This window comes from Rhinolophus sinicus, linkage group LG02 (assembly GCF_036562045.2).
Source record: "Rhinolophus sinicus isolate RSC01 linkage group LG02, ASM3656204v1, whole genome shotgun sequence".
NCBI lineage: Eukaryota > Metazoa > Chordata > Mammalia > Chiroptera > Rhinolophidae > Rhinolophus > Rhinolophus sinicus.
This window is the reverse complement of record NC_133752.1, coordinates 79,036,287-79,052,926: the sequence shown is the minus strand read 5'-3', so window position 1 is coordinate 79,052,926 and position 16,640 is coordinate 79,036,287. Positions and strand designations below refer to the sequence as shown.

At 34.8% G+C, this 16,640-nt stretch overlaps 1 protein-coding gene across 4 annotated transcripts in view; it reads left to right on the top strand.

Annotated features, from left to right (window-relative positions):
- Window positions 1-16,640, top strand: part of TXK (TXK tyrosine kinase) — a 52,473-nt gene that overhangs the window by 14,540 nt on the left and 21,293 nt on the right. The window contains exons 2-7 of one of the 4 annotated variants that reach the window (XM_019741062.2): window positions 1,978-2,032; window positions 3,082-3,184; window positions 3,882-4,087; window positions 6,681-6,746; window positions 9,462-9,516; window positions 16,296-16,375. In XM_019741062.2, the coding sequence (XP_019596621.1) occupies window positions 1,978-2,032; window positions 3,082-3,184; window positions 3,882-4,087; window positions 6,681-6,746; window positions 9,462-9,516; window positions 16,296-16,375 (565 nt within the window). Of the gene's footprint in view, window positions 1-1,668; window positions 2,033-3,081; window positions 3,185-3,881; window positions 4,088-6,680; window positions 6,747-9,461; window positions 9,517-16,295; window positions 16,376-16,640 lie in introns of those variants that run through there. The other 3 variants (XM_019741063.2, XM_074324648.1, XM_074324646.1) reach the window with 3 other exon arrangements.

The following is a 16,640-nucleotide window of genomic DNA, read 5'->3' as shown; positions in this document are numbered from 1 at the left end:
CATAATTCAGAAGCAGCTAGTTTGATAGGACAGAGGAATGTCCTGAGAAAGGCTCAATTCCTATGACATCTGGGAGGAAACATCTTGCAAAGTTGGAGTGGTGTCATGTAAGAGGCAATAAATGTCATAAAACAGCAGTAAATATGTAGCCACGATGCGTGAGTCTGGGAACTAAGGAGTGAAGAGTGGAGTGGCCCCTCTTCCCATCTCAGCTAATAACACTGGAATATTGTTGTTCTCTTTCCCTGTGACTTTGGGGTTGGTAGGTTTAGAGATTCCAGGTCCCAAGGGAAGAATCCTTTCCTTAGGGAATGTTGGAGATTGGGACTGCTCTCTGTCCATTTTGGGATTCCTTGTATCACTGGAATGATAGGCACAGAAAGTGGTTGCAAAACAAACAAAGGAAACAAAACAAAAGCAGACTCAGAAACACAGACAAAAACGATGATTGCCAGAGGGGAGGGGAGTAGGGGGCTGGGTGAAAAAGGTGAAGGGGAATATAGTCAATAAGTTTGTACCGTGATGGATGATTATGAGAATTAGTGGGGTGATCATATTGTAAGATACAAAAATGTAGAATCATTATATTATACACCTGAGACTAATATACCTAACACAATATTATCTACCAACTATACTTAATAAAAGGAAGAAAGAAAGAGGTCAATGTAGCTGGAGTGAGTTTTCTGATTACCAGGAAGGAATTGAGTTGGTTCTTCACAGCGAAGGCGAAGAGGACTTTTGTGCTGAGTGGTGGACTGTGCTGGGTATCTTCCGTTTGCTCCCCTCTTCTATTTTCCAGGACTTTAGAGAGGATGTCTGATTTAATCTTCTCAACAACCCTATACTAATAATACGTCTTCTGGATTACGCTCTTATTGCATACCTGATATTGTTCTAGGTACTTTACATGAATTAATTCAATTAATCCTCACAGTAGCCTTTCATGCTAAGTGTCCTGTTATGCCCATTTTGTAGACAGGGAAACTTAAGCACAGAACAGTTAAGTAACTTGTCCAAAGTTGCAAAACTGGAGATTAACCTCTGCCCTATAAAGCTTCTCAAAGTAGGTAGGTATGATTATCTTGTTTTTACAGATAGGAAAACAGAGTTAGAGAAGTAAAGGAAATTATCCCAGATTAGTCAGCCCCACAGCTAGGATTCGAGCCCAGATCTGTCTCCCTTCAAAGCTCACACTCACGTCTAATGTACTCCGCTTGCTTCATAATACTTCGTTCAGGTGTGAATATGAGGAAGAGCTGACTAGGAAACGTAGATTCTATGGACATAAAACATCCTTTTCATAAATTCAAACTATTTTTTAAAACGGCAAATGATCTAACTTAAATAGATTAAACTCGACAACAAAAGTGTAAGCATGACCCAGATTACTAAACGACCATAGCTAGTTCTTTCTTTAGATATTCAGCTTATATATGTTAAAATACATTTTGTACAGAATATTACATATTATATAATACATTATATTAAATATAAGATATGTGTTTATATTTGATATAAATATATAAAAATATGTATTAAAAATAAGTACTTTTAAAGGAAATATAATGGACCTAATCCAAAATCCCTGCTAACAGATTTTCTAGGACACTGTTTTTGGAATCATGTTCTTTTGTACATTTGTTAGCTGGCATTAGCCCTGACCAAGGTAAGGGAGAATGTAGTGGTCATTTATCATTTGCAGACTGAGGAAATGCATAAACCAAACCTGGGGAGAAGAGCCTGAGAAGGGAAACCACATTGATCAGGGTGCCAGTAACTGACTTTTGCTTTGGTGGCAGGTTTTCATCTTCCACTAGTAACAGAGGGTGCGGTCAAGATGTTACATATGCTTTATAATAACTCCTATCACCATTGCCTTCAGGGATTGCCTCCTTTGGAATAGCACCACTGCCTCATCTATCCAATATCATGGACCTATGGTTTTCTAACAGTTGAGAATGCTCTGCTTTTCAGATAATACCATCCAGTCGATTTTCTGTTGCTGCTGTTGCTGTTCCGTGCAGAATCGGTAAGTCGGCTTTCTGAGGCAACTTCTTGGAAATGAATTGATTCTGTTTCTCTATCGTCTAGCGAGTCTCCATGTCTCTTTGCATCTTCTGTTTCTTTTGCCTGGAAAACCCTTCTCCCATTTTCTCCCTGTTGAATGCCAGTTCATTTAAAACCGTAGGTCAAATGTCAGGTCTTCTGTGATCCTTCCTTGATCCTCTTGGATTTAATTATTTAATTGCTCCTTCGATTTTTGATCCCAAAGTATGTGGCCTGATTCTCTATTTAATATTTATTTCATGTATGGTATTTATGTGATTTATGTGTCTTGTGTTCCAGTCTGTAATTTTTACCTTTAAGGGTAAGAATTCTGTCTTAGTTGAATATCTCCCCCAAACTATCAGTGTGTCTTACACTTTTGTGCCCAGCAAATGATTGTATAAGAATAAAATCCAAAGCACCATGATAACAGTAATAGCTAACATTTAATAGAAGTGTCCGATGTGTCAGACTGTGCTAAGAAGTAATTCTCAAAACCACGTATGGTTTTTTTTTTCTTCACAATCCCCATTTTACAGATGAGAAAATTGAGACTTAGAGAGGTTACATGGCTTATCCAAGGCCACACTATGAAATGGTAGAGCAGGGATTCAAACCCATGTTCTTAATCACTATAACATGTCTGCTTATAACAACAATAGGCACCATGTAATGAGGTAATGCATGTAAAATGATAAACATGGAGCCTGACACAGAGTACGTTTTTCATTGTCATGATTATAATTATATGCCCTTAATATGCACCAGACTCTGTACTGGGCATGTGCCATATGTTTTCTCAATTTTGTTTCATAACAACTCTATATGCTCTTAGCATCTCTAGTTCCCAGCTAAGAAAAATTAAGTTCTGAGAGACAGTAACTTGCCCAAGGAAATGGAATTAGTCTTCTAAATAAAAAAGCTTTTGGAAAAAGACCCGTATTTCCCTACTAGTTTTGTGATCATCTATTGGATTTAAAGATAACTTGAATGCAAATAGTCATTTGTAACATGATTGTTGTTCAATATCAGACAAGTGAGAACACAAATAAGCCTGAGCAAAGATGAAGAACTTTCGGAAAAATACAGTCGGCATCGCAGGCCATGGTTCAGTGAATTGCCAAGTAAGAAGCAAGTGAGTATCATTTTAATTAGGTGGGGGTACAGAGGAAGCTTGTGTTTTTAGTGTCTATACTCCATGAGGCACTGTTTGCTGCCATGTCCAGAACCTAGAATCATGCTTCGTACATAATAAGTGCTTGATAACCACTTAATGAATGAGTGTTCTAGAAGAAAGTGGAAGAGAAAAAGATTAATTAACATTGCTGGCTCTGCTATATTTTGGAAGAACTTGAAACTGGACAGTGAACAGGAAAAAAAATGCATTCTGGCTACTGTCATTGTGAGGCCAGGATTAATTTTCAGTTCAGTGTTGGGAGAAACAGTACTGGTAGGCAGTGTGGTGAACGCAAACACAAGCTTACAGCGTGTGAAAGAGAAGGGCTGCTTTGCATTTTCCAAGAGAGAAAAACCTTTAAGACAAAGTAATGTTGGGGAGGAAATTAAGTTTTAAGAATGGTGACCTGAAAAAAGTCCAAAATGTTGCCAAGAGAACTTGTGATCTTGAAAAATGTACAAAATGGTGAGTGTGTTGCTGGATCTGAAAGTTGTTTTATAGTTGATCATTTCCCATGTTTATCCCACCCTGGCTTCTGCTTTGGTGCAACTGGATGGGAGAAGTGAGGCAGAAGGCAAATATACTGTATGCCTCTTCTTTATTAGCACCGATTCCTAAAACAATGGTACAATCATTCACTCCTTGGTTTTCACAGTCCAACAAGGGACGTGTACAACCATCAAAACGCAAGCCGCTGCCTCCCCTCCCATCCTCTGAGGTTGCTGAAGAGAAGATCCGAGTCAAGGCACTGTATGATTTTCTGCCTAGAGAGCCCTGCGATTTAGCTTTAAAGAGAGCCGAGGAATACCTGATACTGGAGAAGTACAATACTCACTGGTGGAAGGCAAGAGACCGTTTGGGGTAAGACTGGTGGCTTGGTCCTTATCAAATTCCTCCTCTTTTATTCTCTAAAGACTTCTGAAGCACAAAGAAGACTGTTTAGTGGCTCAATTTCCCCAGGTTCACAACTCTTCCTTTAGTGTGAAATTGAACCTGTTCCCCATCCCTCCCCATCCCTATGAGAGAGCATTATAGTACTCTGGTTTCAGACACTCTCAGAAGTAGATATATCTGGCTTCATACCCGCATGCTTCCACCTATAGTGTGATTCCTGTGGTCAAGTTACTTACCCTCTCTGAGTTTCCGTTTCTTTTATCTTGACATATAACTTGACAGATAACTTGACATTATCTTGACGTATAACTGACATATAACATTATATTAGTTTCAGGTTACAACATAATGATACAACATTTATGAAATGATTACCACAATAAATCCAGTTAACATCTGTCACCACACATAGTTACAAAAAATTTTTTTCTTAAGATGAGAATTTTTAAGATTTAGTCTCTTAGGAACTTTCAAACATGCAATACAGAATTATTAACTATAGTTACCATGCTGTACATGATATCCCGATGATTTATTTATTTTGTAACTGGAAGTTTCTATCTTTTGACTCTCTTCACACATTTCGCCCACCCCCACCCCCTCCTCCAGCAACCATCAATCTGTTCTCTGTATCTATGAGCTTGTTTTTTTGTTTTAATTAAAAATTATTTTTTAAGATTCCACATATAAGTGAGATCATATGGAATTTGTCTTTCTCTGTCTGACTTATTTCACTTAGCATAATATCCTCAAGGTCTATTCATGTTGTCGTAAATGGCAAGGTTTAATTCTTTTTTATGGCTGAATAATAGTCCTTTGCATATATGTGGCACATTGTCTTTGTCCATTCATTCATTGATGACTACTTAGGTCATTTCCATCTCTTGTTTATTGCAAATAATTTTGCAATGAACGTTGGGATGCATATATCTCTTAAAGTTAATGTTTTCATTTTCTTCAGATAAATATCCAGGAGTGGAATTGCTGGATCACATGGTAGTTCTATTTTTAATGAGTTTTTGTTTCCTTATTTGTAGAATGGGAATAGGAATTCCTACCATCTAGGTTCTTGTTCTGATTTATAGTTTCTTTGGAAATTGTACTTTTTTTTTCTGTTAAGCTCTAAGGTAGGAACAGAAGTGGCATCTTACTCATTTTCATATTTCTACAATGACTAGTTTTGGAATTAGGCACTGAATTAAATAGGAAAGGAAAAAAGACCCTGGGATGCAAACAGACTTCACTGTGTCAGTTGCAATGGACTGTTCATGCCTGACTGGAGTCCTGGCTAGAGAAGAATTCTGCGCAGTGTCTAGGCTCCCTGGGAGAGAATGCTGACATTAATTTCTGATCTTTGTCAAGATTTGGAGATTATAAGTATCTAAGTAGTAGAAGTAGCTACATTACATACCTCTTTCTTTATATTTTCCTGATGATTTGGCTCTCTTACCTGTTCTTAGTTTAGACTCAACATGTGATGGAGACTTTTCAGTGGGAAAAGAAGCATCAGTAGTTTTAGGCCTGTGTAATTCACCACTCCTGAAGGAGGTCTATTGGCATGACTCAGACCTACACAACACACAAAAAAAACCAACCAATTAATTCTAACTTCAAAGTTAATAACTGAATATAGTTTTTTAAACAATATACAAACATGATAAATAATACCAAAAGTCTGCTTTGCTGCTCCCTCTCAACCCAGTCTCTTTCTCAAAAGTATGGACCATTATTCATTTAGTGAGTACCCCTCCAGATAATTTTCAATGTACTTTTATGCATATATTGAAATACATGGTATTTTTTTTGCAGATTTAATTTCCCTAAATCTTATCATACTTTAGGCTTTGTTCTGCAGCTTGCTTTTATTTCTCAAAAAAATGTCTTGGGGATCTTTGTGTAATTTCAAATGTTGGTGCAGATGTAGGAAAAGAGAAATCCCTACCCTGTTGATGGGTGTATAAATTAGTATATCTTCCTTTAAGGGCATTTTTTTCTATCTACTGAAAGATGCACATACTAGGCTATCCAAGAATTTCCCTGTTTGGTATCTTTCTTAGAGAAATACTACTTGTGCACACGAAGGCATGTTCAGGTATTTCTTTACTTCATCACTATAATAAGGATGTGGCTAAACTAGAGTATCTACTCTGTGGAATACTGTGTAGCAATTAAAAACAATTAAGCCAATATCTTTGCAACTGCTGTGTCTTTAACTTAGTCACTGTGAAGTCCCAACGGTCATATATGTGTAAATGCCCATTTTCCTCCTTGAAAAGATTCTGGTGTTATAACACATCTTAAAGTACTCACATTATAAGTCAGAATCTTAGTATTTATTATACAGAGATTTCAGTTGAATGTAGAAATGAAAAACCTTTTTTCCTGTTTTAATAACTTAATCCGTAAAATGAATTTTCCTATTTTAATAACTTAATCCTATTTTAATAACTTAATCTGTAAAATGAATCCCCTATTTCCTTGATGTTTTAAAAGGGTCGTTGCCATGAGAATGCCACAAACATGTCAAACATTTTGATTTTTGCTTTGTCTTTTGTTGTAGGAATGAAGGCTTAATCCCAAGCAACTACGTGACTGAAAACAAACTAACCAATTTAGAAATATATGAGTAAGTCTTCTTTAAAATGTGCTCTGTAGTTAATCTATGAAAATCAGGTACATTTTGGCAGCTTATAAGCGTCGATGCTGTTTTTGGTCTATAAAAGGAAAAGAAAGTAACACATTTGACAGCTGTAGTTTAAGAGGTCTTTGATCCATATAATGGTTGATTCAGAAAGTTCTTTTTCTTAAACTTATTTTTGTTTCATTTTGTATAGCCACTTTTTGTTGTTGTTGTTGTTGTTTTAATGGTGACAGCATGAAACCAAACTTGGTTTCATGAAACTCATCTTGCACTTGTTTTACTATGTGTCCTAAATGGAAAATTACCTATTTTTAAAAATGACATTAAATTTCCAAAGAGTGGTAGGTAAATTGAACTTAATATATAGACACATCACTATATTTTGGCTCATGTTTTGAAATGTTTGGAAATAGCTGAAAATGAGAACTAGGCTAATGCTGTAGTTTGCAAGAACTTTTGGCGTGTCTGCTAGAGTCCTGCTTTGAAATCTGTTTTTGTTATAATAGATTTGGAAAATAGAGGAGAGTTTAGCAATCACGTTTTAGCCCCTCATTCTTTGATCATAAACTAAAGTTGGGGTATTAATTTATAGATAGAGAGTGGCAGAGCTGGGAGTAGTCCCAGTCTTTTATAAATTTGGGTTTACAGTTTGAGCCCTGCAGTGTCCTCCCACACCACTGAGATACTTGCTTTGTAATTAGCATGTGCTTCCAGCAGGTGGCAGTAGGTGATATGAGTTGAGGCATTAAGACAGGTGCTTCTCTGAGAACCAGGCAGCAAATCTAAATTGAATGAGAGAGCCTCCTGGTCTGCCTTTCTACTAATTTAAGCCCACCTGGAGGCCAGACTCAACATATCCCTCCCCTAAACAAATCTAATTTTAAAAGCATTGGTTAATAATGTAGACTTTACTAAAAGGGAGAAAGAGATGACCACAGGACACATGACATATGAGTATGGGTCAAAAAGTTGTATTGAGATGTGAAAAATGAGGATATTTAAGGGACCTCTGGGATAATAAGTGTATCTACATTCATATCACAAGGGTATCAGAAGGAGAAGAGAGAGAAGAAGGCATTAAAAACCTATTTGAAAAAACAATGACAGAAAACTTCCCTAACCTGGCAAAGGAAATAGACATACAAGCCCAGGAAGTACAGAGATTCCCAAACAAGATGAACCCAAAGAGGCCCACACCAAGACACATCATAATTAAAATGCCAAAGTATAAAGACAAAGAAAGAATCTTAAAAGCAGCAAGAGAAAAGCAGTTACCTACAAGAGAGCTCCCATAAAACTATCAGCTGATTTCTCAACAGAAACTTTGCAGGCCAGATGTATTGGCATGAAATATTCAAAGTAATGAAAAGCAAGGACCTGTAACCAAGATTACTCTGAAAGCTATCATTTAGAATCTTAGGACAGATAAAGTGCTTCCCAGACAATAAAAAGGTAAAGGAGTTCATCACCACCAAATCAATATTAAAAGAAAGGGTTAAAGGGACTTCATTAAGAAGAAGAAGAGAAAAAAAGATTGAAAATATGAATAATAAAATGGCAAGAACTATGTATTTATCAACAATTACTTTAAATGTAAATGAATTAAATGCTCCAGTCAAAAGACATAGGGTGGCTGAATGGGTAAGAAAACAACACCCGTACATATGCTGCCTACAAGAGACTTCAGATCAAGAGACTTACACAGACTGAAAGTAAAGGAATGGAAACATACATTTCTTGAAAATGGAAATGAAAAAAACACACAAAAAACTGGGGTAATAATACTTATACCAGACAAAATACACTTTAAAACAAGAAACAAAGAAGGACCATTAATCTCACTTCTGGGTATTTATCCTAAGTAGCCCAAAACACTACTTCAAAGGGACATGTACATCCATATGTTCATTGCAGCATTATTCGCAATAGCTAAGATGTGGAGGCAACCTTGGTGTCTGTCAATGGATGAATGGATAAAGAAGAGGAGGTACATATATACAATGGAATATTACTCAGCCATAAAAAAGAATAAAATCTTGCCATCTGCAACAACATGTAGAGACCTAGAGGGTATTGTGCTGAGTGGAGTAAGCCAGACAGAGAAACACAAATGCCATATGATTTCACTTATATGTGGAATCTAAATACAAGATAAATGAACAAACAAAATAGAAACAAACTCATAGATACAGAGAACATTTTGAGGGTTGTCAGATGGGAGGGAGGTTGGAGGGGTGAGTGAAAATGGGGAAGGGATTCAGAAGTACAAACTGGTAGTTACAAAATACTCATGGGGATGTAAATTATAATATAGGGAATATAGTCAATAATATTGTAATAACATGTAAGGTGTCAGATGGGTACTAGATTTATCAGGGTGATCACTTTGTAAGTTATATAAATGTCTAATTGCTATTTTGTACACCTGATATTAATATAGTATTGTATGTCAACTGTAATTTTGAAAAGTTGAGTTGAGATGTGATAGAATAATCTAGATATTGCACCTAATAAAATTGTACTAAACTAAATGAACTGATACATTATAATAGTACATTATTGTTTATCTGAATTAAAACACACACAACTTTAAAAAATCAGTTCTGGAATAAGTTTTTCAAAACAAGGGAAATGGAGCAGGTTTTCTGTCTGGGAAAAAATGAAATATCAAATTTAAAAATATTTTTATTGCTTTTATAGGTGGTACCATAGAAACATTACCAGAAATCAGGCAGAACGTCTTTTGAGACAAGAGGTAATTTAATTTACTTATGAATAAATCTGTGAATATTTTCAAATTTTCTCAGAGAATTACATTATAAAGACTTTTCCCAACTAAAATGTTTACTTCCTGTTCTTTTTAGATCTTAAATATTATTACAATTTTATCTCTGCACACATTTTCTGAAAAGTTATAAAGTAGATTTCTTTGTATCAGATCATGTTTTTCATTGTAATTTCAGAAATGTGTTTCTCCTGAAATGATTTCAACTCCAACATATTAGAACTCCTTCTTTCACTCCAAAGTACCTTCTGCCAGTAAAGCTATATTTGAATTGCCCGTATACCTTTGTATCAATGCCAATCAAACATACGCTCTATCCTCATGAGCTTAGCTTAGGCTCAATAAAAACACAAATACAGAAAAACGCACGGTACTGCACTTTCTTTGTTCTTTGGGAACAAAGGGAAGAGTAAGGTAGCCAAAATATCAAGCTCAGCTCAAAACTGCTCGTTTAGATCAAAACAAAGCAAGAATGCATATTTTTAAATTTCCACATGACGGTAAATACCAACTGTGGGTAAACGTAGAGTCAAAACTAGAAACTAGGTAAGAGGTATGTGTCTCATCACTGCTCTCGGATATTGAGGAAATCTAGAAATACAAGTGAGAAAGAATCAGTTCTGTAACTAAAAACTCAATGCCAGTAATGGCTCAGGACATGGGGAAGGTACAGGTAATAGCTGGGGGCAGGCAGAGCCCCCGTGACACAGACCCAGACTCAGTTGGCCATGGGGATGGACAATAGAAATCAGGCCTGGCTTCCTTGACTAGGAGGAAATGGAGTGTGGCAGCAAATGTGGTACCACAAATGATGACAGCAGGTGGCCTTCTGCAAAGTGATCTCAGTAGGTCCAGTAGGACAAAGAAAATGTTCTGACAGGCAGGCAGAACTGGAGAAGGGGCGGCCAGAAGCAGCTCCACCGTAAGCAAGTTGGTTACAGGTAACAACGCCAGAACCACCAGGCTGTGCAGGTTCCGGGTGAGAGGTTCTGCATCTGAGAGGAAGTCTGAACTGGGTGAGGGTCTGACCTCCCTCCCCACAGACACTAGAACAGGGAGTTATGTCACAGCCCGCATATCCAAAACCTTGGTATGATAGATATGTGGTAACAGTTGGCCATAACATTCCTGAATGAAATAAAACATTACAGACAGGTAAGCCCATCCTCTCATCTTTCTTGTCCTTCCTCACTCCCCAGGAGCAATCACAGGAGGAGAAGGGCGTGTTCCCATTTTGTCCCTGTGTTTATATTTTCATCATACATATGTGCGTAAACAGCCTACAGTGTTATTTGATATATTTTAACATTTGACATAAAAGATCATGTATATTGATTTTTAAATTAAACATTATATTTTTTTATTCCATTCATATGGGTACATTTAGATCAAACACGTTCCTTTTGCTGTATGATATTTCATTGTATGAATATACCCAAACATATCCACTTCACTATTGATAAACATTCAAATTGTTCTCAATTTCTTACTATTACAAACAGTGCTGCAAAGAACTTCTTGTACATATCATGTGATACACAGGGGCAAGGGTTTCTTTCGGTTATACCCAGAAATGGAACGGTCTGGTCAGAGGGTATGTGCACATTTAGCATTACTAGATATGTTCAAATCATGATTTAAAGTTACTTGTACTAGTTTGTAATCTTACAGGGAATGAGAAAACCAGTTCTCTACATTCTTGCCAACAGTTGGAAGTTTCAAATTTTTTCAATTCATTGAGTGAGAAATTTTATATATATTTTAAAATGTGCATTTCCTTGATAAACATTTTGATTGAGTAATTTTTCATGTGTCTATGGCCAGTTGGTCTTCCTCTGCTGTTACATGCCTGTTAATACTCTGCTCATTTTTCTATAGTGTTTGCCTTTTAAACTGATTAATATATATTTTAAAAATATATTCTGAATACCAATATTGTCAGTTATGAGTTACAACTATATTTTTCTGGTTTTCTCCTTTAAAAAAACTTTATGCTGTTTCCTTTTCTTATACAGAATTAAAAAAAAATCTTAATATAAAATTTCTCTGTATTTTCCTTTATGATCTCTGCTTTTTTGTTTGTTTACTACAAGAAATTCTCCTCGTTCCTGAAGTAATAAAGGGATTTTAAATTTTCCTTTAAATGTTTTAAAGATTTGCTTTTCACATTTAGGTCTTTAATCTGTCTGAAGTGTGTGTGTGTGTGTGTGTGTGTGTGTGTGTGTGTGTGTGTGTGTTTATGTGTGAGAGAGAGAGAAGATTTAAAAATATATACAGACTTTTCTTATATATCTTTAAAATTTTTATAATTTACATATTTTCTAATTTTTATTTTTAAAAATATGACTGGGTTAAATCCTCCTTGGTCATGAGTCATTTAAAGTATTTATTGCTGGTTTGGCTTTCCTAATATTTTACTTAGCATTTGTTCTGTGATGTTCGGAGTTAGTCTGGCTTCTAATTTTCTGTTTTCTTTGTATGGTTTTAGTATAACGGTTATACTAGCATCATAAAAGGAGTTGGGGTGTGGGACTTCCCTCTTTTTTAAATCTCTGAAATAGTTGATCTTAGATAGAAGTTATTTGCTCCTTGAAGGTTAAATATATCTCTTGTAAAATAGTCTGGACATACTGCTTTCCCAAATAGATCTTTGACTACTGATTTAATTACCTTTTTCTTTTTGAAATGTTTGCTACTTTATATTTACCTAGACTATTGCCCACTTTATATTTATTTTCAAATTTATTGCATAAGTTATTTATAGATGTATCTTATAATTTTAATTTATTTTATATTTTAATAGTCAGTATGTTCATATGATTCAAAATCAAAAGGTTTTGAAAAGTTTTCTTTCATCTTTGTCCCCAAGCCATCAATTGTTACCATAGACGAACTACTATTATTAGTTTATTTTGTGTCCTTTCAGAGATATTTCACACACACACACACACACACACACACACACACACGACTATTACTTTGCTATAAAAAAAGAACAAAATCTTAACCATTTGTGGCAACATGGATGGACCTAGAGGGTATTATGCTAAATTAAATAAGTCAGAACGAGAAAGACAAATACCATATGATTTCGCTTATATGTGGAATCTAAAAACCAAAACAAATGAACAAACAAAACGGAAACAGATTCATTGATACAGAGAAAAAGCTGATGGTTGCCAGAGGGGGTGTTGAGGGGCTGGGTGAAAAAGGTGAAGGGACTAAAAAGTACAAATTGGTTGTTACAAAATAGTCATGGGATGTAAAGTACAGCATAGGGAATATAGTCAATAATGTTGTAATAATTATGTATGGTGCCAGGTAGGTACTGAGCTTACCAAGGGGATTACTTGGTAAATTATATAAGTGTCTAACCACTATGCTGGACACCTGAAACCAATATAGTATTGACTGTCAACTGTAATTGAAAAATGAAAAAATAAAAGAAATAGTAACACTAATAGGAAAAACAAACAAACATCATTACGTCCTTTGTTGGAAGTGAAAGTATCCAAGCTCTCCTTGCCAAAGTCTGTGTTCTATAAGACTTTGTATTAGACTGACTACTAGAGACACTTCATAAAATTTGAACATAAGAAAAAAAAAATGCGGATGATTTCTCTGGTGTGGCTAGTCTCCCTCATCTCTCTTCTTTTTCAGAAATACTTTGGATATAGGTTTTTCCCATATGAACTTCAGAATTACTTTGGCTAGTTTTTAAAAACTTCCTGTTGGTTGCATTACATTTACAGATTAATTTAGGAAAAGTTGTTTAGGCATTACAAATCGGTGGTGTTTTGGGACCAATTTGTTCTGGGACCCATATATTGATTATACATATAGAAAAAATTAAAATTAGATCCCTCCCTCAAGCAGAAATAAATCTTAGATTAATTAAAGGCCTAATGAGAAAACGAAACACTTTTGTACTCTTAAGGAGCATTTTAAAGTTTTCTTTATATAGCTCTTGCACAGCTATTTTAAAGGTATTTTATCTTTTTCTTGCTATTATAAATGAGTATATATTATTGTTTTTATATATTAAAGCTCTTGATTTCTATGACCGAATTATTGTAACTGAAGACTTTAGTGAATTAAAATTTTTTTGTAATAGTTTTTCAGTTGATTTTCTTGAGTTTCAAGTGCTTAATCTTAGCAGCAGACAGTGATGAATTTAGTTCCTCTTTTATAATTTTAATACAGTAGTTCTAATTTTTGCCTCTCATTTAATTGCTTGGCTAGTATCGCAGAACAGTAGTAAATACTGTGCTGACAGTAGGCATTTGTTTTTTCCTGATCTTAGTTGGAATGATAGCCACATAAGACACGATGCTACACACTTGGAATGAAAGTGAATAAGGACTATTGTGTTAAGGAAGTACACATATTTTCCTATTTTATCAAGAATTTAAAAAATCGATACTAGAAGTTGAAATTTGTCAAATGCCTTTTCAACATCTGTGTAGATGTTTATGACATTTTCTCATCAGATCTATTAATATGAATTATATTAATAAAATGTCAAATACTGAATTACTCTTGCATTCCTGCATGTAATCCCTCTCGATAATGATATATTATTGTTTTATTGTGCTACTAGATTCAGTTTGTGATTACAATATTTAGTTAGGATTTTTGCATTGATACGAGTGAAGACTGGTTAGTAGTTTTCCCTTTTGTGTATAGCCTGCTGTGCTAATATTGATGTTAGGCTCACTTTATATAAAAATTTAGAAGCTTTTCTCCTTCACTTATGGTCTGGAATAATGTAATTAATCTATAATTTCTAAAATTTAAGATTTGGTAACATCACAATGTATAACGTTAGTGTTTTTAAATGTTGTAGCTTTTAAAACTTTATCTATTTTTCTGTTTAGTAGGTCCATTAAGATTCCAGCTTTTCTGGAATGAATTTTAATAAATTTATGTTTTGCTAGTTAGTTATCCATTTTATTAAAGTTTTCAAACTTATTTTAGAGAGTCAAGACAATTCTTTTTTTTTCTAGATCCTTGTGACTTATATTTGATAGAGTTTCCCCCATTATTTATTGATTAGGTTAATTATCAGTTTATCTGTTTGGTGGTTTTCACCTAGACAACCAGATTTTGAATTTAATTACTAGATGTGTTATATTTTGTTTAATTGCTAGCTATATTATATTGTTTTTTTTAATTATTTAAATAGTTTAAATTATTCTGAAAATAATTCACTATTTATGCTTTTGTCTTTATTAATTTGTTTCTTCTTCTTTACCTAAGTTTATTTTATAGTTCTTATCCTCATTTCTTGAGTTGGATACACTTATTTGTATTCCTTTTATTGATATAAGTAAGAAGACTGAATTTACTTCGGAGTACTGCTTGAACTGTATAGCAGAGGTTATGACACATAGTGGTTCCCTATTATTTTCTAGCTATTTTTCACTTTTTATTTAAATTTCCATGAGTTTTGCAAAAGAGACCTTAAAAATTTATAGGTGGTAGCGGTTTTTTACTTTGGAGATTGTTATTAATTTTTAGTTTTATTGCTTTGTGGTTACGAATGTTGTTTGTACTCTTTCTACTTTGAAGCTTTAAAAGAGGAGATCACTCCATATACAACTTTATTATATGCATATTATATATACATATATATATATATACAGACATATACATACTATATACATATTCATAAATATATACCACACATACAATCTTGCTTTTTCCATTTTTGTCATTTACATCTTGTGTCCCTACAGTATGCAACAAAATCTTTGCACATGGTAGGAATGCAATGAAAGCTAGATTTTTATCATTAAAATGGCTATCAGAGGTTCTTTGGTTAGAAAACTTGACCAGAAAATGAGACTTGTCTCTGACAAGCACCTGGGAGAAGGAGAAGACTCTGTGTCATGCATTTGTTCATCTTCAGGGTCACACCATGCTGTTTGGGTTGTAAAGTTCTCAAGCACGTTATCAGCACTTCATAGGTGTAAACTTTCATGGGTTTGACAAGATTCTGAGATATTTTCTTCTTCACAAGTGTAAATACACTCAGTAAAACTGAAGCATTTTACAATATCAAACAAAAAAAATCAAACAAAACAGTCCAGCATTCAAGATTATTTGAAAGCATTTCACGGCTTTTTTGGGATTTCTCAAAGAACGTCAATGGACATCCAATTCATAACCTAATATCAAATTCATTATCATATTCTTCCCTCCTACCATTTCTCTTTTTGTCTCTCCCATACCCTTAGGACAACTAAAATGGCTCTCCTGTTCTTCTCTGCAGACTCCCCCAAATCTATTCTCTCCATCCTTATCATGAATTCTGGTCTCTTTTCCCACTCCCCCCACTCCAATTCCGGATGCATTTCTCCCTGCCTCCCTCACCCCCACCTACCACTTTATTTCTTTTCTTCCGAAGTATCATCCTGTCAGTCTGGTCTCAGAATTGTTTCTATTCGTCAGCTATTTTGATTTATTATCTTGATCAATAAAGCAAAAATAACTAAATAGTGGGGTACAAGATTGTCGAATGCAAAATTTTTCTTAGAAAAATTGGGGGCAAAGTTTTAAAATACTCATGTATTTTAAATTCTTGTCCTAATTATATTTTACTTTATAAGTATTATTTCTAAACCTGCACTTGTAAAAATAATCTCATCTTTTTGTAGTAAGTCAGCATAGCTTTGGTTTTCATGACTAAGATAGGTTTGCCTTTCTAATAAGAAATAAACTTGTACAATGAATGAATTGTTTTGCAGTCTAAAGAAGGTGCATTTATTGTCCGAGATTCAAGACATTTGGGATCCTACACAATTTCTGTGTTTATAAGAGATAAGAGGTAAGCAGTTGTTATTTTGGTAACTTTAGAAATAACAATCCCTGGAACAGTGTGTTTTATGGAGACACCATCATATAGAGAATGTAAACAAGAGCCTAGCATAGAGAGACTGAAAATTGGAGCAACTGACCAGTTCAGGTTGTATCCCTAACAAACTCTGTGGGAGGCACTGGATATTACTTAACCCTTCCTCTCCTTTTTTCAACCATCAAGAGAAGAGGATAGATTAGTTGTAGCACAGCTGGTGGTGCTTTCCTCATATCCC